The sequence below is a fragment of the Berkeleyomyces rouxiae genome (assembly GCF_048999995.1).
Source record: "Berkeleyomyces rouxiae strain 22BRR77 chromosome Unknown BrBRR77_ptg000002l, whole genome shotgun sequence".
Lineage (NCBI taxonomy): Eukaryota > Fungi > Ascomycota > Sordariomycetes > Microascales > Ceratocystidaceae > Berkeleyomyces > Berkeleyomyces rouxiae.
Window position 1 is genome coordinate 2,062,474 of NW_027396492.1, and position 21,502 is coordinate 2,083,975.

The 21,502-nt window shown below is 49.8% G+C and overlaps 7 protein-coding genes across 7 annotated transcripts; 3 read left to right on the plus strand and 4 right to left on the minus strand.

Moving 5' to 3' along the window:
• Positions 1-79: 79 nt before the first annotated feature.
• Positions 80-4,671, plus strand: BROUX77_002115 (uncharacterized protein; the record flags this gene model as incomplete). Its single annotated transcript, XM_073746620.1, has 2 exons — positions 80-951; positions 1,032-4,671. The coding sequence occupies 2 exons, from the start codon at positions 80-82 to the stop codon at positions 4,669-4,671; spliced, it is 4,512 nt and encodes a 1,503-aa protein (XP_073607197.1).
• Positions 4,672-5,872: 1,201 nt separating this feature from the next.
• BROUX77_002116 (uncharacterized protein) lies at positions 5,873-6,395 on the minus strand (the record flags this gene model as incomplete). Its single annotated transcript, XM_073746621.1, has 4 exons — positions 5,873-5,942; positions 6,008-6,163; positions 6,290-6,327; positions 6,390-6,395. The coding sequence occupies 4 exons, from the start codon at positions 6,393-6,395 to the stop codon at positions 5,873-5,875; spliced, it is 270 nt and encodes an 89-aa protein (XP_073607198.1).
• Positions 6,396-6,808: 413 nt separating this feature from the next.
• Positions 6,809-8,603, plus strand: BROUX77_002117 (uncharacterized protein; the record flags this gene model as incomplete). Its single annotated transcript, XM_073746622.1, has 3 exons — positions 6,809-6,871; positions 6,927-7,028; positions 7,083-8,603. The coding sequence occupies 3 exons, from the start codon at positions 6,809-6,811 to the stop codon at positions 8,601-8,603; spliced, it is 1,686 nt and encodes a 561-aa protein (XP_073607199.1).
• A 206-nt stretch (positions 8,604-8,809) lies between these two features.
• On the minus strand, positions 8,810-9,308 carry BROUX77_002118 (uncharacterized protein; the record flags this gene model as incomplete). Its single annotated transcript, XM_073746624.1, has 3 exons — positions 8,810-8,841; positions 8,902-9,044; positions 9,136-9,308. The coding sequence occupies 3 exons, from the start codon at positions 9,306-9,308 to the stop codon at positions 8,810-8,812; spliced, it is 348 nt and encodes a 115-aa protein (XP_073607200.1).
• A 1,926-nt stretch (positions 9,309-11,234) lies between these two features.
• BROUX77_002119 (uncharacterized protein) lies at positions 11,235-12,242 on the plus strand (the record flags this gene model as incomplete). The annotated part of the gene is made up of 3 exons (XM_073746625.1): positions 11,235-11,540; positions 11,599-11,802; positions 11,865-12,242. The coding sequence occupies 3 exons, from the start codon at positions 11,235-11,237 to the stop codon at positions 12,240-12,242; spliced, it is 888 nt and encodes a 295-aa protein (XP_073607201.1).
• Positions 12,243-12,825: 583 nt separating this feature from the next.
• BROUX77_002120 (uncharacterized protein) lies at positions 12,826-13,318 on the minus strand (the record flags this gene model as incomplete). The annotated part of the gene is made up of 3 exons (XM_073746626.1): positions 12,826-12,954; positions 13,034-13,096; positions 13,238-13,318. The coding sequence occupies 3 exons, from the start codon at positions 13,316-13,318 to the stop codon at positions 12,826-12,828; spliced, it is 273 nt and encodes a 90-aa protein (XP_073607202.1).
• Positions 13,319-14,687: 1,369 nt separating this feature from the next.
• On the minus strand, positions 14,688-16,304 carry BROUX77_002121 (uncharacterized protein; the record flags this gene model as incomplete). Its single annotated transcript, XM_073746627.1, has 3 exons — positions 14,688-15,710; positions 15,773-16,172; positions 16,243-16,304. 3 exons carry the CDS (start codon positions 16,302-16,304, stop codon positions 14,688-14,690), a joined length of 1,485 nt encoding a protein of 494 aa, XP_073607203.1.
• Between the last annotated feature and the right edge of the window lie 5,198 nt (positions 16,305-21,502).

A 21,502-nucleotide genomic window follows, 5' to 3' on the forward strand; every position in this document is an offset into this window, starting at 1 on the left:
ATCAAATTACATACTTCCCTTTCAATCACAATGGCAAACAAAAATCGCCAGCTTCCTGGAGCAGATCTCTGTTCTGGTGATGGCCAACGCTAGCAAAATCCTGCGCCCGGCACGCACTACCCGCGGTCTCTCCGACAGCCGCTGGGCCGGCCCGGCCTCACAAGAACAAGACGCAGCCCCCGCTGCAACCGAGCCTGCTCCCCAACCGAAGAGCAACAAAAAGACGCCCTCCGCTGACATCCAGGCGCCCTCCCCCTCTGCCCCGACCGCCTCTGTGGTCGAGGTCCCCGACGCGGAGGAGTGGACTGAGGTCGGCCCCAAAAAGGGCAAGAAGAAGGGCAGTAAGAAGAAAGCCCAAGCCAAACAGCAGCCAGCCCCCACCGAGACCGGCAACAACAAGAAGAAGAACAACAAGGACGGCAAGGCCAAGAGCAAGCCTCCCACGATGGACGCCCGAGTCTTCGTGCGCCTTCAGGAGTCTTCAAACCTCCGCGCCATCCACCCTCTCTCCCTGGTGGAACAGATTAACAGACTCCTGCCCGACAACTGCGGAGTCAGTGAGGTCAAGCATGTCCGCTCCGGGCTGGCCCTCACTCCTGTCTCGGGCAAGGACTCGATCGTCCAGGCCTCCAGCACGCTATCCCAGCTGTTCGGAGATGCCAAGATCGAATCGGCCGCCAATTGGGTCTCAGTGATTGTCGCTGACGTGCCCAAGAAAGTCAAGTCTCTCACGTCCAGTGAAGGAAAATACTCGGACGTTGAGGTCGAACTAACCGACGACCTCTATAAGACTCATGCCAGAGAGGCTTTCGGCGCCAACCCCACCATGGTAAACTGGAGAGAGGTTTCCGAAGGGTCAAACACGGGCACCCTGAAGCTTTGCTTCCTCGAGGAGCACATTGCCGCAAGGACGAAGACGATAGTCTTCATGGGCAACCGCCACAAAATACGGTTCCCAACCCCCAAACGGCTATGAAAGTCTCTCAGGGGACTGGGTGCCAGATCAAAATTGCACACCTTAACACCCATAGATCTAGCACCGTGCACGCAGCCTGCCTTCAACTAGCTGCAACGCAGAAGATCGACATCGTCTGCATTCAGGAGCCGTGGATCTCCTCTGATCTCCTCAGACAAAAGACGCAGAGACACCCTGCATACACCACTTTCGCCCCATTGCAGAAGTGGACCGCCCGCCCCCGAGTGATGACCTACGTCCGTACGGACATTCTCGCGCACTCGACCGACTATTTCGGCGCCCACACCGACATCCTGTGCATTCAGGCTCGACTACGGGACCGACCTCTAGACATCGTCAATGTATACAACAGTGGCACAGGCAGCCATCAAACCAACGAAGCTGCCGAACTGCTAATCAATGCCACGCTGTCCCCGACATACTTGGTAGTCGGAGATTTCAACTTACACCACCCCAGATGGGATGCCAGGGTGCTCCAGTCGACCCGTAATGCCGAAATGCTTGCAGACTGGCTCTTGGACTCGAACTCGGTCCTCCTTACGGACCCCAACATCCCCACCCATGATGCAGGAGGAGTGCTGGATCTTTCCATCATCTCCCACAACATCCCACCAACGTTCCACGCCCAGGCAATACTCGACGAAGCCCTCACATGCGGCAGCGATCACTCCGCCGTGGTGGTCACAATCAGTCGATGCGAAGTCGCACGCAGACGGCCTACGAACAAAGTTAATATGAAATCCCTAGACCAGAAAGAATTCGAACGAGAGTGCAGCTCCCTTGCCGCGCACCTCCAGGCAACTTACCCAAATCTTTCTGCCCTACCTACTGAACAACAACATCTAGAGCTTGACAACCTGGCGGCCCAACTGCAACAGGGCATCTCCGACGTCTTGACAAAATCCACAACTAAGTCCTCTGACAAAGGCCGCGGCAACCCCTGGTGGAACTCCTCGTGCAAAGAGGCCGCGATACAACACCGCAAAGTGAGAAAGCGCTGGAAAAAACGAAGAGAAGATCCAGTCCGCCGTAACGCTTTAAAACGTGCAAAAAAACGCCTGAGGAAGGCGGTCCGTAACGCCAAAAGGAAGTTCTTTAAGTCTCTCATCGCCGAGCTTAAGGATGCCAAGGACCTCCTCCGAGCAGTTAAGTGGGCGCACAAACCGCTGCCACTAACAAGCCCACCGCTCAAGGCACCCGACGGGCGCGAAATCACAGCTCCGACTGACAAAATTCAGCTCCTCCGTGACACTCACGTGCCGGAGCAGGCTGTCAGCGATGACCACCCCCTGCCCTTTGTCCGCGCGACAGACCCCCTGGACAGCTTCACAGAGAAAGAGATTAGGGACGCGATGTGGAAACCAAAAAACACCGCCCCTGGGATCGACAACATCCCGAATGCAGCGCTCAAACTCACGTGGCCGTTCCTCAAAGACATCTACGTGAAGTTCTTTCGCGGCTGCATCCGCTGGGGCCACCATCCCGCATCATTCAAGCACTCCGCGATGGTGGTCCTCCCGAAACCCGGAGACAGGGACATGTCTAGCCCGCGCTCCTATCGACTAATTTCTCTGCTACCCACACTAGGCAAAGCACTAGAGCGTCTCATCGCCAAAAGACTCTCATATGTTGCTGTGGAAAGAAGCATCATCCCTCCGCGCTACACAAGCGCACTGCCCAAAAGATCGGTTACCGACCTCATCCTCTCCCTGTATGACGAGCTTGAGGAAGCCAAGAACCAAGGCCGATCGACATCTATATTTACCTTCGACATCAAGGGAGCCTTTGACTCCGTCACACCCAACCGCATGGTGAACTGGCTTATCTCACAAGGATGGCCCGCTTCAATATGCCGCTGGACAGCCTCCTTTTTGTCAGGTCGCACCTCCACTATCTCCTTGGATGGGTTCCACGACCAACCAACCCCCCTCGGTGGAAGCCTGCCCCAAGGCTCACCAATCTCACCCATACTCTTTCTCCTCTTCATGGCCCCGCTATACGAAAGAGTCCCCACAGCATTAGGCTATGCAGACGATGGGTGTCTCGTAGCCAAATCCTTAACACTCAGAGAGAATGCTGCTCTCCTCAAGATGGACCTCGAGGTGGCTCAGTCCTGGTGCTCCGGAAACGGGCTCTCCTTAGACTGGGCTAAATCCGGGTATATTCACATTACCCACAAGCGAAACATGGGGAACCCCGAGGTCATCCTCCCCAATGGACAATCCCTCGCTCCAGTCGGCGTCAACGAACCCCTACGCTGGCTAGGCGTCCTCCTCCACAGAAAGCAGTCTCCGCGCCCCCAGGTCGCTCTGGCCGTGAGGAAAGCCCAAAAGGCTATCAGTGGAATCAGGATGCTCTCCGGAGTCTACAAAGGGGCACCAACAGAGTCCCTGATACATGCAGTGCGTGCGTGTGTCATACCAATTCTAACGTTTGCTGCGGTCGCATGGTGGCCTTTACGGACGCGCAGGCGGCAGATTGTGCATCTAAAGTCTCAACTGGGAAAGACATTACGGGCAGCCCTCCGGGCGGCCCTCCCGGTGTACTGCACGACCTCGACCGCCCTGCTCCATCACGCAGCCAAAATCCCCACGATGGAACTCATCCTAGACGACCTCCATCACCGAGAAGCCATCCGGCTAGCAACCCTTGACCCCAATCACATGCTAGTCCGGGACAAGAGAGACGCGCGAGTTTACGCACTCCGCAGGCTTCTACCAAAATCAATCCCACAGACCAGCTACCTGTATGACAAAACAGCTATATCACCATACCCTGGATCTCTGCCCTTCGCCGACAAGGAGGGGGAGGTGCAGAGACACGCCGAACGGCGGAGCAGGTGTCCTGACGACATATGGGCGTACTCGGACGGTTCCATGCTGGCTTCTGGTTTCACCGGAGCAGGCTGGGTCGTAGGGTACCCGGAGGACACGCTCGCAGGGTCCATACCAACGGGTAAATGGAATGAAGTCGCAGATGCCGAAGCCATCGCAGCCCTTCACGCACTTGAGTGTGCTGAAGTGGAATACGCGGGTCAAAGCAAAACTCTACACCTCTGCCTGGACAACAGGAGTGTCGTCGACCGCATCCTCAACCCAACAACAAAGATCGGAACGTCCCAAAACCAGATCGATAGCGTCAAGTCAAAGCTTCGCAATTGGCACATCCACAGGCCCGGCTGTACCGCCTACGTACACTGGGTCCCTGGTCACATGGGGGTACAGGGAAACGAAGCGGCTGACGAACGCGCAAAAGGAGGCGCTGCCAGGGACCACACAGAGACAGAGTTTATGTCGCTTGCCCGGGCCCAGCGGTGGCGCAAAACATGGCTCCAGGAAGGCTCTGACAAGTGGTGGAACACCCAGAAGAAGCCCTCCCATCTGACACACCAGTTAGATGCGCCCAAACTCTGGAAGCACGAGTATAAAAGCTTCGGACGACAGACGGTTGGTCGGGTGCTGAGTGCGAGATCCGCTCATGGGGACTTCGCCCAGTACCACCGCCGCTTTGCTCACGAAGACGCCGAACTACTCTGCCCAGACTGCAACGAGGAGAAGTCTGCCTTCCACGCATGGACCTGCGCCCATGTCGCTAGACCCTTCCAAGAAAGATTCATTCAGAAGCTGATCGTCTCCGAGAAGGGCTTCCGCGCTCTCGCAAAGAAGTTGATGCCCAGCGCCACGCAGGCTGAATAAACCCATACCACCTTCTCACATATTTCCTTTGTTTGCGGCGCCATCTTTCGAAGATATGGTTTTTCGTTTTTTATTTTGCTTCTGTTCTGTCTTTTCTTTTGCTACCATGTGCTTTACTGCGTTCGTTTCTGTATACTTTCCTTTTTTTTTTTTTTTTTTTTTGTTACTTGTTTCCTTGTACCACACATGCAGAATTCCACCCACTAGATATCCTACGCTCGCGCGGGGGTTGAAAAGCCCCGATTTCTAGGGTTTTCTCATGACTAGCAGATCTGCTAGGATCTGTGTCCGCCTCACGGCGGGCCGTGTAATGCTTTTCATGTAGCTTAGTCACGTAAAATGAAGTCAAGTCAAGTCAAGTAAAGGGTGGAGGGTGGAAGTGAGACCTTGGTGGTTGGACAAGACCTGTGTGTGCGTTACACAAACCTCATGGTGGCAAGCCACACGTACAGGGACATTTTCAACATCAAGCACAAGATGCGTTGTCCACATGGTGTAACAGACCTTTATATTGAAGGAAAGTAACATCATGAAGCGTGTGACTACTACAAAAGACTTGAAGTTTCCATGGCCTCAAAGGTCTAGGAATAAGACTGTGTTTCCCCACAAATCCAGCCGTATCTTCTCTTCTTCTCGACTCTTTATAACACCCGCTCGGTATAGAATGGCACCATCAAAGTAACCCACCACACCACAACAAACTCGTATGCCGGTAGTTTATAGAAAGTACAGTATGATACCTACTCTCCCTAGCCAACATACAAAGAACTTGAGTATTTTCCTACGGTGAGCAACCACGTGGGAACCTTCGGGTTTCTGTTGTTATTTTGTTCTAGCTTTCTTTTTGCATCCATGTAGGCATCAAGTTTCTAAAAAGCCTACTGCGCGAGGCCCCCAAATCAACATGTCGGATAGATGGTGGATTCATGGAAATGAGGAATTGAGGACACGAAGTTGGATATTTCACTCCAATAATAATAGAAACTTAGACCTAGAAAAGAAGCAAGGCAATACGTGACGTGTGATATCAAGAAAAATGAAATAGGAGGAGGGCGAATTCGTGAATAGGTGATAGCAGCCCTATCACGGGAGTTATTTGCTTCACCATGATAAATCCTCCTTCCTAGAAGAACCATAGCATTTCGTTTCGGGGAAGAATAAGGGCATCATCAAGAATTCAGAGCGGCAATCATATATCTCTTCAATCTGACATCTTTATGTCCTTGGAAGAGTCTTGTTCAGCGGCGCGAATCCAGAGAACATTGTTACACCTACAAGTTCAAGAGTCAGTAGGGGGTTGGATTGGACTAGACAGAAGATAGACGCTGAAGCTTACCGAATCAAAACCTCGCCCAAATCACCAGTCTTCTTCTGATCGATGAACTCCTGTGCACCACTAAGCTGGACGTTCATGTACGAGTCGATAGACACAAGGCGGCCCTTGTATTCAGCCTCCCCCCACTTGAGCCGGACGACAATGTCCTTACCAATTCTGTTTTCGCATTATAGTTAGCCACATGTTAGACTCGCAGTGATTCTCGTCGCATGTAGAATTTCAAGGTGGATAGTGGCTCTCATGCGCTTCAAAGTCGTAGGATAGTGGAAAGTTATCACGTACAGCTCCTGGAGCATGGGGCGGGGGTTTATCGGTGCAACCTATGACAACTGTTAGCAAACATTCGTTATTTTGTGTGGGAAGTCTTTCTTCTAGTACATACACTCATTTTAGCGGCTGATTGAGGATCGATGGTTAAAAGCTGAGGTAAAGCTTGTCGCGATCGCAGCCTTGCGCCAGGTTTTTAGCATACTTGACCAGCTTCGGCGAAGCTAATAATTCTGCCATGACTCACCGCCTTTTGAGGCCTTCCCTTAGGGTTAAAGTAAGAAGCCAAAATAGAATAGGCTTGTACTTTGACATCGAAGATATCAGCGAAGCATTTTCAGACATTTTCGTCTCCCGCAGATGAACTAGACGAAGGCTTTAAATCGGGAAAATTGTGTCATTGGATAGACTTATTTTCTATCTAGCACATGTCACTAGTGGTTTATCATCAGAAAATGACAATCGCAACCGACGATATCAACTCCCAACCACTCATTATTGAATACATAATCTCCATCAACGAGAGCCACAGACATGGAAGAGCCGAGCATGGAGCTGCTACAAAGCCAGGGCGTGAGAATCGCCATTGAGGGTTGTGTAAGTATTTCAAGAGGCGCTACTTGAGATTGCATTCCACTAACTTGGATAATAGGGCCATGGTACTCTCAATGCCATCTACGAGTCTATCAAGACATCGTGCACAAAGCGCGGCTGGGATGGTGTCGATTTATTGATCATTGGAGGAGACTTTCAGGTAGACATGGTTGAACTCATATAATGGAATTCATGCTAACTATGATACCAACAGGCTGTTCGCAATCCCAGCGACCTCAATGCCATGTCGGTGCCAGCAAAATACCGCGATCTAGGTGATTTTCATGAGTACTATAGCGGCATCCGCAAGGCGCCTTACCTCACTGTTTTTATCGCTGGCAATCACGAGGCTAGCAATCACCTTTGGGAGCTCTTTTACGGTGGATGGGCAGCTCCCAACATCTACTACATGGGTGCCGCTAATGTCCTCCGTCTAGGCCCCATTCGCATTGCCGGGCTGAGTGGGATTTGGAAAGGACGCGACTATCAAAAGACTCACTACGAGCGTCTTCCTTTTAATGGGGATGACGTCAAGTCGTTTTACCACGTGCGTGAGATTGACGTGCGGCGATTGTTGCTGATGCGCTCGCAGGTTGATGTTGGGCTAAGCCACGACTGGCCCCGTGGCGTAGAATGGAACGGAAATACTGCTCAGTTGTTCCGCCATAAGCCGTTTTTTGAGCAAGAATCAAAGGACGGAACACTTGGCAGTCCAGCGGCTATGTATGTCATGGACAGACTCCGGCCTCTACATTGGTTCTCGGCACACCTGCACTGCAAATTTGTAGCTTTCAAAAAGCATAAGCCTGTCCTCGAGTTGGAAGAAGATGGTGCTACCAACGCACCAGAGCCAGTTGCCACCACAGAGCCAGCCATTGTCAGCAATGTTGATGAGATTGATCTTGATATGGACTCGGACGGGGATTCTGAGAACTCTCCTACAGCCGCATCCGAGTCCCCTAAACCGACAGAACAAAATGTTCAAGGCCCAGTTGACCCTAACATCCGAGCCCAGCTTCCAGCCTCCTTTGCAGCTCCGTCAACGAGCCACTCTACCTCACGTCAACGAAAGATCCCTGGTCAGCCAGTTCCTAAGACAATCTCCAACACCGAGACTAGATTTTTAGCACTGGATAAATGCCTTCCAGGCCGCCACTTCCTCCAGCTTGTTGATATGACCCCGTTTGACAAAACTCAACTCGATAATTGTCCACCAACTACCACCGGTACTTCTGGGTCGCGTTTCAAACTGCAGTACGATCCTGAGTGGTTGGCCATCAACCGTGTATTTGCCAAGCAAATCAAGATTGGTGATCCAGGTGCTGAAAACCCCGTGGATCTAGGTGAAGAGGTTTACATTCCACTCATTGAAGCTGAAAAGAAATGGGTTCAAACGAACATTGTTAACAAGAATCTACTGGACGTCCCAGAAAACTTTGAGATCACCGCCCCTATCCATGTTGCTGGAGAACCAGAGGTCGTAGATGACCTCCCAGTCGAATACACAAACCCTCAAACGTCCAAGTTTTGTGAGCTTCTTGACATCCCGAACCAATGGGACGCATCTGATGAAGAAAGGGCTGACAGACAACGTGCTGGGCCTCGGCCAAGCGACTTCAAGTTCTCGGGTGGTGGTCGTGGAGGAAATAGAAATGGGAGAGGTGGCGGAAGGGGTAGTTGGAACGGCAATAGAAATCGGGGAGGCGGTCATGGCCGTGGACGTGGAAGACGGTGAAAACATTCGGTAACAACCATTCCGGTGATGAGTTTAAGAATAAAATAAAAGCCCAAGAAGCAACGCATAATTTATTAGCAACAAGTTTTGTAGGCTTCTGGACACCCGAGGTTCTACATCTTGATGGCCGCCATATACCCTGAAAACATACTATATATGACTACACGCTTGTGGATGTGCCGGAGCTGAGTTTTGTGTAGCCATAGCTAAGAGCTACTTGCAGTCAACTGGCGAGAAGCTGGTAGACATAAACTGTTAGTACCAATGAAAGTAAAAGACGCCTGTTGTGAAAGCTTACAATCTAGTCCAAGATAATCAGCGGCAACCAGAAGCTCAAGGCATAGTTCAACGGGAATATCCAAATTGGGCACGCAGCCATCGTGGTCCTTCCAGCGGTACCAGTAATGAAAGTAATCGACGATGAGCTCTAGGATCACACCACTAAGTCCAACGGTTAGCTCGCAACTTCTCATGAGAATAGCTGGAGAGCCAAGCCAGGTTTACTGAAGTCAATCGAGGCCCAATAACATACCTGATTTCAGGAAACTCACAAACACCGGTTGTGGCTTCTTGAAAGTTTCCCCGTTCCAGCATACCGTTGATTACTGGACTCAGTCGGGCTAGTTTCTGGGGAATTATAAACTCGTAACTATCGCCGGAAACAAGAGTGACATAATCCTCGGGCGGTACCGCAGATGCAGACATGTTGAGCTTCAGGCTGGAAAGAATGTAGTGCTGTGTGGACAACGATGGTGATAAGTCGACGGGGATCAAGGGACTTTAAGTTCGGAGTGAGTGATGCAAAAGTTTGCGTCAAATTTCATGAAGAGTTTTGCAAAAGCTGATAGATTTAGGTGTTAAAGAAGAGGCTGAATATGAGTATGTGATATAAGCCGTCGAGATCCCAGCGAGGTGTGCATGGCAGAACTGCAAGATGACGACTGGGTTATGTGGATGACTAAGCTAGACTAGGGTCTGTCAATCGCAAGGGTTTATGCTACAGCTTCGGGCGAAAATAGAACTCCTGTTTAAGTTAACGCGGTATTCTACTTCTAAAAACTATTGCTTGGAATCAAGATGCATTCTTGTCTGTTTAATGTTGAGATTTCTGCCTGTTGGCTCAGCCGCAAAGCAGATAATTGTTTTCTTTTCCTGTGGATAGCCAGACTAGCTAATACCAACACTAATTGGCCTATGCATCGTTCGTCTCTCTTTAACTGGTGGGGCAGTAGTCGTTGTACAACTTCAGATTTGTGGGGCTTCATGGCTACCTTTTTTTGCTCCCCACTTTTGATGGTTTTCAGCTGGCGCAAGGCTGTGCTTACATAACACAAGGGTGAACAGGATTCGTCTAACTTGGACCTGGAGCTTTGAAGCTCAACCCGGCGCAGCGATCGATAGGGGACGGGCGCTAAGAGAAAACGCCGTTGCCCGGCCAACGGTTTACTTGGTTGTCAGGCTCCTCGAAAACTCTGGTGTTTCAATAAAAGACATCCTCGATGAATCAATCGATATTTGCTTTGCTAAGCCTTCTCCTTTACGCTTGACTGGCTTTAATTGAAGCTGATACACGCACAAAGTACCCAAGTACCCAAGTACCTAAGTACCTAAGTACTCAAGTACACAAGTGCGTAACTACTGTACTGTACGTGTACTGTTCCATCCGTCGCTGTGCAGTTGCAAAAAAAACAAACCAGCTGAAGGTGGTTGCCCTTTTCCTTCTGCCGTCCGCCATTTCTATTTCTGCCATCTGCGGTCTCTTCTTTCCTACTTTCCCGCTCTCCTGCTCTCCTGCTTCATATCTGCTACTACTTTATCCCCGCGCTTTTCTTTCTTCCTGCTATCAACATTCTCCCCGGAGCATCCATCTATCGCACGTTTTGCTTTCGCCATCTCTGCATTCCAGTTCGCTCTTCTTTTCGCTTCTATCGCTCGCTTGCTCTTTTTTTCCTCTGCCGTTTCTAGCCCCCTTCCTGGCCTGCTCGGTTTGACATCGACAGCCAGCTTGTGATTTTCTTGCCAATCTTTTGCCGTCGTCAACTGTGCCCGCCCTACCACTGTAATTCTGTCAATCTCGTGGCTGTCCCCGTTTACTTCGGCTTTTTGTTTCCGTTCCATCTCTGCAATTCCGCGTACGTCGACTATACACAAGCCTGTGCTGTCTCTGTTTTCCTCATTGTACCATTTGTCCTCCCGCCACCAGACGAAGCGGCACACAAACAACCAAAACAAACAACACGACAACGCTATCTTAATACCTGCGCTCTAATTTCGAAGAAGAGAAGTAGCCCATACATCGCTACAGACTCATTTCTTGATCATTCGTGCTACTTTTTCTCCCCGCACTCTAGTCTTCGTCTAAACAGCGAAACGACCAAGTAGTCCCATAACCACCGCGAGGCTGACTTTGCTGCGGGAAAACCAGCATCCTACAAGCCCAACTCTGCGATACGAGGACCCTCTCGTCCACTCGGGATCGCTGCAGAACATCCCTCTTCTCACCTGCAATATCGTCCCCTCAGTCTGTTCACCCTACAAGACTCGCGCTCCAGCTATTCTCCCAAAGTCGATCAATACTAGCCCTTCGAAAACGCTTCACTGTTATCCTATTTTCGCCCGTCCTACACAGTTATGACCTCGTACCAGCAGCGCAACTCTCACTATTCCCAGCCCACTGAATCGCGGTATGCGGAGAACCAGCGCCAGCACTCTCCGTACCAGTCTCAACACCATTCCTACGACAACTCGCAAGATCAGCGTACACGGTCCAGTGAGGGCACTGTTAGCACCACTATGAGCTCGTCCAGCGATCGCCAGTCCGACAACACACAGGCAACTGAAGGCCCCGCCTTCTCCAAGAAAATCGTCGTCGTGGGAGACGGTGGCTGTGGAAAGACATGTCTTTTGATTAGCTACAGCCAAGGATACTTTCCAGAGGTAAAATTCATCACGTAGCTTATACTTCCGAGCCTCTATTATTAACCTCTCGTCACAGAAATATGTCCCCACCGTCTTCGAAAACTATATCACATACCCAACCCATCAGGCATCAGGCAAGACAGTCGAGTTGGCTCTGTGGGATACAGCCGGTCAGGAAGAATACGACCGTCTGAGACCACTTAGCTATCCCGAGACCGACCTGATCTTCGTGTGCTTTGCTATCGATTGCCCCAACTCTCTCGAAAACGTCCTGGACAAGGTAAGCAGAAAAAAGCACTCATAATCACAGATAGTAGAGTTTATTGACTGACATGTGATCAGTGGTACCCTGAGGTTCTTCACTTTTGCCCCTATACACCACTAGTCCTCGTTGGTCTCAAGTCAGACCTTCGCTTCAAGAAATCATGCATCGAGATGCTCAAGACGCAGGGTTTGACGCCGGTAACAAAAGAACAGGGCATGGCTGTCGCCACCAAAATGAGCGCCCAATACGCCGAGTGCAGTAGCAAGGAGATGATTGGAGTTGACGAAATCTTCGAACAGGCTATCAATGCCGTAGTAGCCAACGACCGAAAAACACTTGAGGCCGAGCTTGCCAAGTCAGGTGGCAAGCAATCCAAGCTTTCTCGCAGCAACACTAGTGCCGTTCCTGGTATTGGCCAAATCAAGAAAAAGAAGAGAAAGTGCCAGTTTCTGTAACGTGATAGCTTCATACACTTTACTTGAATACCGATGTCCATAAGGCCATGCGGCGAAAGCCCACTCATGAAGGATGACTCTGGATGAATTGGTAGATGAGAAGGACCTTTTTTTTATTTATTTTCTGTCTCAAATGTTTGGTTGCCTTTTTGTTTTGTTGTATGGGAAAGACTTGGGATATTTTTTCTTCTTCGCTCTTTGTTCTTATTGAATTTGCTTTTTTGCTCTCACCTGGTCCCACCCAGTCCTTCTTTTTGTCGTTGTCCTGGGTGTGATGAAAGAAGAAAAGGTTCATGCTTGACTGACCTCTGCCAAGCCGACCAGAGTTCACAAGCAAAGAAGTTGATCAGATCTTCATATAACTAGTGTACAAATATAAGAAATTGAGTTTGTTTCTATAACTAGTTGCTTTAGTGGTGTGTGTTGTTGATGGAATATAGTTGGTGAGTTGAGCATCGCTATCGTCACAAAGTTCTGGCACAACATAACGTCTTTCGTCGATAAGACTTGATATGAATCAATAGTCCGCTCGCTCAAACATGCTTTGTAATTCAGATCCCAACACTGGTATTATTCATCAGGGCTATTCCTGGCCATCCTCATTCTTGATTCTGCTCTCCTCGGTCTCTTCACGCTTAACATCCTCGTCTTTGCTCATCACGCCTTCAAACTGGGACCACAGAGCCTCAACAGAGGAAAACTCATTACCAACCTAGGCGTGACGTCTTGTGTTAGACAGAAGGATATTGGGTTGTAAACCACGGCGTATGCTGAATATGGGGCTGGCTTACAGCAATGACAGCCTCCAGTGAGCGGTTGAGGTTATTCAAGTTGGTGAGGACGTTGTTGAAGCTCTACAGATTCACGAGCAAGAGGACCGGTGGTCTGCAGTTAGTGGGTGGGCGTATAAATGGCATATGCCACAGTGCTCGGAGGGGTGCCGTTTTCGCTATCCGGATGCCAACACAGAGTCAAGAAGGTCGGAGTTTCCTTACCAGGGCAATGTCGGAGACAAGAGCTTCGCGCTCCTGTTCAAAGAAAGACTTTTCTCTACCCCCGGTGTGTGAGGAAGCCATGGTTCGGGGGGGGCGGTAAAGACGACGGGTGTGTGTTGTGTATTTTGTATTTTATGTTCACGGTCACCATGTACCTCTGGGGTAGATGGAGGTTTACTGTTGAGCGGCTTGTACTACAAAAACACACCACGACGTCCAACAAGTGCCGAAAAGGAGACGACAAAGACGTTCGGTAGTTGTAATTGGAGAACGACTTGGGAAGGAGGAAATGGGGCGGGTTTAGGTCGGAAAGGGAGGGGGGGATGAGAGAAGGCTTTGATTATCGGCTTTGGTTTCGGCTTCGGAGACACGACGACAGATTGCCAGGCTGCGAGACGCTATGTACGGCAACAAGGACGGATAAAATAGCGCGGAAGGATGAGGTTTGGTGCTGATGAGTAGGAGTGGAGTTGAGAATACCACGACAAAAAAAAAGCCCAAGGGCCGCGTGTTTACAGGGATTGCAAACAAAAACAACGATGAAAATGAAGATAAATCCACCAAAATAGATGATGATGATGAAAGTCTTTATTTACATGTCTACAAAGCAAAATAGGCTGCGATCTCGCTCCAACTTCATCCTCCTATTCAAAAATCGACAGATTGCAAGCAACCACCAAAAAAAACACCATCATGGGATTTCAAAAAATCTCACAAAATCGTCCAAAAGGATAACTTTGATTATCAATCGACCCCGCGAGGATTCGAACCCCGAATCTCCAGAGGTTTTCGTGTACCGAAATCTGGCGCCTTAACCATTAGGCCACGAGGCCGGTCTCTGAAAACATGACGGGTAAACTGACTATATATACGAAGTACTGAAATTGGGCAAAGAAAAACAAGAACAAAAAAAGTTCTCATCCCGAACGCACAGAACCTATGGGCGTGTCGAGCGGAGGACTTCAAATTTCCGTCCGGTAACCGATCCGGCGTCGTTTGATCTTAGTGATTTTTGTAGACATTAAATACAATCAAGTCAAGAAAAAGACCAACTATAGCCTCCATACCTAGCTAGTTCTCAGATCAAACAACCGGCCAGGATTCAAGTGGCCATCAGGGGGGAGGGGCAAAGACACATCACATAAGCTTGGAGAAAGCTACTCCAATATTAAACATGGGGCGATCATATCACTCAGACAGCTTAATTGATAGGCACAGGACGTTAAGAAAAAGTTGATAAATTAACCATGACTATTCAAAGAAAAAAAAAAGATCAACTTCAATACATATAACCCAGAGCTAGATCGAGATATCTTCCGGATGTAAGAGAGAAAGAAAGAAAAAAACGCCTAGAAACCCCCAATTCGAACAATCAACCACATAACTGCTCACACATAAACATCAGAAAATATACAGTACAGATTAGCCAATAACCAACGGCTCAGGTTGTTCAAGCCTTGGGAATGCGCATGGTGACAGTCTTGCTCTCGGTGTACATGGCCAGAGCAGCCTCGCCGAGCTCACGACCGATACCAGACTGCTTGAATCCGCCGAAGGGCAGCTGGTGGTGCAGCTGGTTGTAGCAGTTGACCCAAACGGTGCCGGCCTTCATCTGGTTGCTGATGCGGATGGCAGTGTTGAGGTTGGTGGTGTGAACGGCAGCAGCCAGACCGTAGTCGGAATCGTTACCGAGGTCAATGACCTCCTGCTCATCCTTGAACTTGGCAATGGCGCAGACGGGGCCAAAGATCTCCTCGCGCATAATCTTCATGTCGGGCTTAACATCAGCGAAGATGGTAGGCTGAATGAAGTAACCGGTGTCACCGTGGCGGCCACCGCCGGTCACAAGGGTAGCACCCTCGGTCTTACCAGCATCAATGTAGCCCATGATACGGTCGTACTGAAGCTGCGAGACCTGGGGACCCTGGAAGGTCTCGGGGTGGAAGGGGTCGCCAACCTTGTTCTCCTCGGCACGCTTCTTGAAGGCGGCCAGGAACTTGTCGTAAATGCCCTCCTGGACGTAGATGCGGGTACCAGCACAGCAGCACTGTCCGTGGTTGTAGTAGATACCGAAGTTGACCCAGGAAATGGTCTCCTCGATGTCGGCATCGTTCATGACAATGTTGGGAGACTTGCCACCCAGCTCCAGGGTGACCTTCTTCAGGTTCGACTCGGCAGCAGCCTTCATGATGGTACGGCCGACACCAGTGGAGCCGGTGAAAGCGACCTTGTCGACGTCCATGTGGTGAGAAAGGGCGTTGCCAGCAACGCGGCCAAAGCCAGAAATCAGGTTAAAGACACCGGGAGGGAATCCAGCCTCCTTGACCAGGTTGGCAAAGACGAGAGCAGACAGAGGAGTCTGCTCAGCGGTCTTCATGACAATGGTGTTACCGGTGGCCAGAGCGGGACCAACCTTCCAGGCCAGCATCAGAAGAGGGAAGTTCCAAGGGATAATCTGGGCGCAAACACCGATCTGAAGAGGGGAGAAGGATTAGCACCAATTGTGTTATAGGAGGAGAATCGATATTAACTTACAGGCTCGTGACGGGTGTAGCAGAACATGTCGGGGCCAATGTCGATAGTCTTGCCCTCAATCTTGTCGGCCCAACCACCATAGTAGCGGATGCAGCCAGCGACAGCACCGACATCACCACGGGCGTTAGTGATGGACTTGCCGTTATCCATGGACTCAACAGCGGCCAGAAGATCCAGGTTGCGGTCAACCAGGTCGGCAAGCTTGAGCAGCATATGGCCACGAGCACCAGGAGAAGTCTTGGTCCAGGTGGTCTTGAAGGCATGGCGGGCAGCCTTCACAGCTAGGTCGACATCTTCCTCGGTGGCTTCGTGGACGCTGCAGATGACCTTCTCGGTAGAAGGGTTGATGACCTCGAAGGTCTGGTTCTTAGTAGACTTGACCCACTCGTTGTTGATGAAGCTGTAGAGAATCTGTGGTTAGAAAGCGGGGCCGTGAATGGTAGGGACCGGAGGCTGTGGGTTGCACTCACAGACCAGTGGGCTGCTGGTAGTCACCGCAGATGGGCGTGTTCAGAGTAACCGAAAGAGACATTGTGAAAGAGGTGTGTGTGTGGTGGACAAAGAAGTATTAACTAGTTGTGTTGAAGCTGGCAACTTTGGGTATATATTGATAGACAAGCGCAGCTTAGACTATCAATGAGATCAAGCGGAGAGAGGATAGGGGATGGAAGATAGAAGAATAGAAGACTGATGAGGTGAAGATGGTGGTGAGAGATAGAAACAAGAGGCTTGGTGTGGAGGACGGACAGGCTTTTATAGCTAGAAGACAGCGCGTCAGAAAGAGTTTCTGAGCTAGACAAAAAGCCGTGGAGGAGGGGCAATGGAGGAACTTCCGTACTTGCCTTGCCTTGCCTCGCCTTGCCTACACACCCTCCCTTCCTCCCCCACAATTGCAAACAGTGCCAGTGCCGGGGTTTGGATTACCCCAAACGTCATCCACATCTCCTCTTTAATCGCTGATTTTATCCATGGTTCTTTTTCCCTTCTGGGCCCCTTGTCGCTGCCGCTCAGCAATCAAATCAGAGCTTCAAGAAAAAAGGAGGCAACAAGCAAATCCGGGGTGGGGCGCCGTGGTTGGTGCAGTGCAGCTCCTCGCCTTGACGTCGGCGGGGAACGAGAAAACAAGTCAAGAAAACGTGCCTGTCGGTGCTCTAATCCAGATTCGGCATACAGTCTTGTCTGGTCGTCTTGCACTACCACCTGGGCTGCGTCATGAGACCCAGGGCCTCCCCTTCCCCTTCCTGGCTTCCCGTCCTCCCGGCGTGTTGCTGGAGTTCTCCTCTCTGTGTCTCTGCCCAGAGCCCACGACAAGTTTCTGTCTGTAAGTGGCCATTGGAATCCAAGACAGAAGCGCCGCCTGGCAAATCCGAGAGCCCGGCCTCGTGCAAAGGGTGTTTGGCTTGCGCTAGCCCGCTTGGCTCCACCGGGGGGAGGGGAAATGAGCCCCAAAAGCTTGTCATCGTGGGGCTTGTGAAATCACCATGTGCGGCGTGCAATATCTTCCCAAGACGCTGCAGTTCTTCAGTCATGTTTCATGTCGTCAGTGGCTGGTTCTCTGGTGTCCAAGTGATGCCCGTCGGAGTCTCATGTTTGCAGTAATACAAGCCTGGGTACACTCATGCGCAGCAGATGTTGCCCTCCACCGCCGCCTCTTTTGCTGCCGCCCAAGTCCGTCCCCCACACCAGTTCGTCAGGAATGCACACTTCCTCAACCGAGACTCCTCTTTCAAAATAACAGCGCACCGTCTGCTTGCTCTGGTTGATTGCAAACAAGCTTTCCTTGTCTCCGCAGGCCCTGTCAACCCTCTATTGGACATATCTACAAGTGCCTCTAGATACGTGTGCATTAATCAGCGGAGGCTTTGTACCGCCCGTCTTGGTCGTTGGAGGCACGGGACTAGTGCAAGTAGAAACAATAAAACAAAACACCGCATGGCCCATGTTAAGAACAGGGGCGCATTGGATCCGGGAACGGAAACAGAAAGCGGTAATTGGATGACTATCTGTACTGAGGACGTAAAAAAGCTTAACTCTGCATTGCATTGTAACTACGTATAGAAAGAAACATGCTTGAACATAAATACGTGCTTGTATGAGCCTCGCCTCCCCCCTCTCCCTTCTCTCCTCTCCCCTCTGTAACCATACACAAATCCAGACATGTCCAATCCCTGGCTCTTCACCTTCCATAGTGGGAGCTTGGGTGCTTCGGCGCTTGGGGCTTCTAGTCTAGACAACACCTTCCAGAACATGCATACATCTGTATTCTTGTAGTTCTTCATTTGCTCATGGCTTATTGGCCAACGCTACATCTCAAGCCAAGAACACACATGCTGCACAGATAAAAGCACAGGCCGAAGTTGCATAGCCTGAACAACATCATGGAGCTATGTATATATGTATATGACCTCTCACATCACTCTTCGCGCTTCTCGCCGATCGTCGGACTCTATCTCTCGGGGTTGGATCTGAGCTTTCTAACCCAGTGTAATACCAGGACATCGCAGTTTCGCCTTATTTATATACCAGTGCACTAATTCCTGGCTCAACATCATGCTTCAAAACTGCGAACATCCGTGTATGTATGTACGCAAGTTAAGCCCTGGAGTCGGGTAGACTCAGAACCCAGTCCGAAGATTGTCTCGTATACTAACTCGAGGTCGGATTTCGGAGATGCGTGGCCTTGAAAATGAATTGGTTGTTCCCCATCCTCTGCATATATTTGCACCCAGCATGTATAAATCTGCAAAGAATACAATCTGCATGTCTACTTTCTACCCACTCACTTACACGATATATTGCCCATAACTACCAATGCACACAAATATCAACTTTAACATATCCATGCACCGGCCACCGGTTGTTGCGCCGCGAATGTAGCTGATTATGTAATCCTACCCGAGTAGCTACGCTGCAAGGCAGCGTTTTCTCGTCCTCAAGATCCGCTTCCTTCCTTTCTCAGACCGGCCGTCATACATGCTAAAGGCACTCGGTCTAACGGCACAATGCCACAAATAGTAAGTCCATATCCAACGAAGGAACGGCTATCTTGAACAAACAGTGCCGAAAAATGGGCCAAGAAAAAGGTAGGGATAGAAACTGCACACAAGAATGGTCAAGCAACCAGCCTGCAGGAGGCGAAGGAAGGCGAGTAGGGGAAAAGAGGCAAGGGCAAGAGCAGGGGACAGAAGTGGCAGCCAGGCTGGATGCTTGCTTGGCTGCAATTTCCCTCTGATGCTCACTTTTTTGTTTCCCTTTTTTGTCCTTGTGCGTTCTTCCCCAAAGTCGTCGTTTAATATTCCCAGCCAAGCAAGTCTTGCCTGCTTTTGCCTTGCTTGTTCTTGAGGGAATACATACAAGCCCCGAACAAAAGGTTGTTGACTGATGGCTTATCCGGGCTAGCCAAGTATTGGGCCTCCTTGATTTGGTGTCTGTCGCCTCGAGAGAACCCTTCTTTTTGCCGGACCCAAGCTACTCGACGCGACCCCACTCGGCTGTTCTACGGTTGCCGTTTTGGCAGATTTGGAGTTGGAGAGCCGCCGCTCTCCAAATTCAGCCCATCTATCAAAGCTCCTTATTATGTATTTCCACTTATTGGGACAGACGCTTCGGTCAAGCGCACGTGTAACAACCAACCTGCGCATCTTTTTGCCCATCTTTGCGGCCATTTATATTAAATCGTGATCGCTGCCCGTTTTTGTCCAGTGGTACGCAGAGTTTGCTTGTATGCTAGTTCATGTTCTCCATCGTGAGGTTGAGCCTGGCTCCGGAATCATGGAGCTAGCTTCTCCAACACCCACTGCAAAGAACGCGGTGTTATTTTCCCGGACCGATGGAACAAGCTTATTGTCTCTACTGTTTAGAATCAGTTTTCCCTCGTGTGGGGGTTCATATTTCTGTGCTCCTTCGACTTGTCTCTTTTCCTTCGTTACAGCATACAATTAGTTAGAATATATGTACGCACTTACTTACTGTACACTGTAGATCTCAAGATCAGTGAGCTTCTATGCTTCATGTTCCGATACGGAGCCTCAGATGCCAGCTCCATGTCAAAGATTTCGGAATACTTGGCATCTCATTCTAAGGCCGCCGCTTGGTCAGGCTTCCAAGGACATAGGGGCGTGGAATCATTCGATGCAACCCCCCTACGAAGCTTGGCCCTTCCTACGTTGTAAAATAACGCCCGAGATACCACTGTCTGGGCATATAGTTTGAGGGTGCTTTTAGACGTTGAACCTCGAAGGTCTGACAAGTCTGAAATGCGCTACAGCAAGTGTCACTGGTCGGCTATGTCGCTTTATTAGGAATTCCAGGAAACACCAAGCGGCTTCTACTATACTACTCCACGACCCAACATCCAAACGGCTCTTTCGGCTTAGTCCTGCCTCAAAATCACAGAAGCCCCTGAGGGATAACCAGTGAGGGGTATCACAAGCACGGAAACCAAACTAGTACACTCCGAAGCGCCAAGTTCGCGCACGCCCATTGACAAGGATTGCGGTAAGGTTGAGGCTCAGCGCTAGTTCCGGGGGAGAAGACTTCTTCACCAGGATTGTTGCCCGTAAACGGAATGTGCTGGCCACATGAGTCCACATGAGAAGCCAAAATCCTACTTGCGTGCGGAGGTCACAATGTCAAAGGAGTTTATTTTGACCCCTCATGGTTTCTTGTTGCGGCCAGCGGGAACGGGCAACGGAATTGATGTTGGAGACTTAACCCTGCTGTTTTAGGTGTACCGATAACCCTAACGGAGGCGCCGTGATATTCTCAAAACTAAGTCACATTCAAGGAAAGATGCAATTTCCATGCTGCCAGTAGTTATATATCTATCGTATGTAATTTGACGTGTACGGAATCAATAAACCTTAAGAGTGCCAAGCGAGTGGTAGCTTTCAGCTTTGCCAGCTCATTTTTTCTTCTCAAAAGGAGCCGTTCTGCTGATTTTCTTGATTTTCAGAAACCCTTGAGGTCACAGGTCTTGTGAAAAACACAACAAGTATAGCTGTATCAAAAATAGTATTCATGGTGTTGCTGCTCTTGTCTACTGAGCCTTATATGATGCATTATGAAGCATGCTATCAACCAGCTTATATTGGTACTCTCTGATGGTAATAACTTTCTTGAACAAATGTATTCGTGCCCCAGTAATTCTGAGCGGTATTTCTATCTCGGTATCCTTACTGGCTTGCTAACAAATGGACATATACTCAGGCTCCGAGTATCAGTAATTAGTACTATCCAGCTAGCTAGAATATGGTATAGTCCACCATAGAATTGCGTTGTATACGCATTGTATGATTAGGTGCAGCTACGTCCAGTGAACATAGCCACAGAAAAGGAAATACAGTATGAAAAACAAAGACAAGGAAGATCAAAACGAGCGACGCCTGTCTTGAAATAAAGAAGTTCGAAAATCGAAACAAAAATTCACATTTACGCAACTACAATCTCACGAGTATAAAATGGCACAGCGCAGCCAATGACGTCGTCTGTGTAGCACACGCTGACTAAGATGCAAAGATTTGGTGAACTGATTTGATAAGATAAGATACCACGGATAGAAGATAAAGGGGTACCTCCTCTCAGCATGGTGAACCACACTATCGATGATGTACCTTGATATCTAGCGATAAGATAGCTCTTTGAAGCCACAGAAAAAGTTGTCCGATAAGAAAAAAAGTTGGCTCTTACAATCAAGCAGTCCCATAATGCTGCAGGCAGCTGGTAGATTGA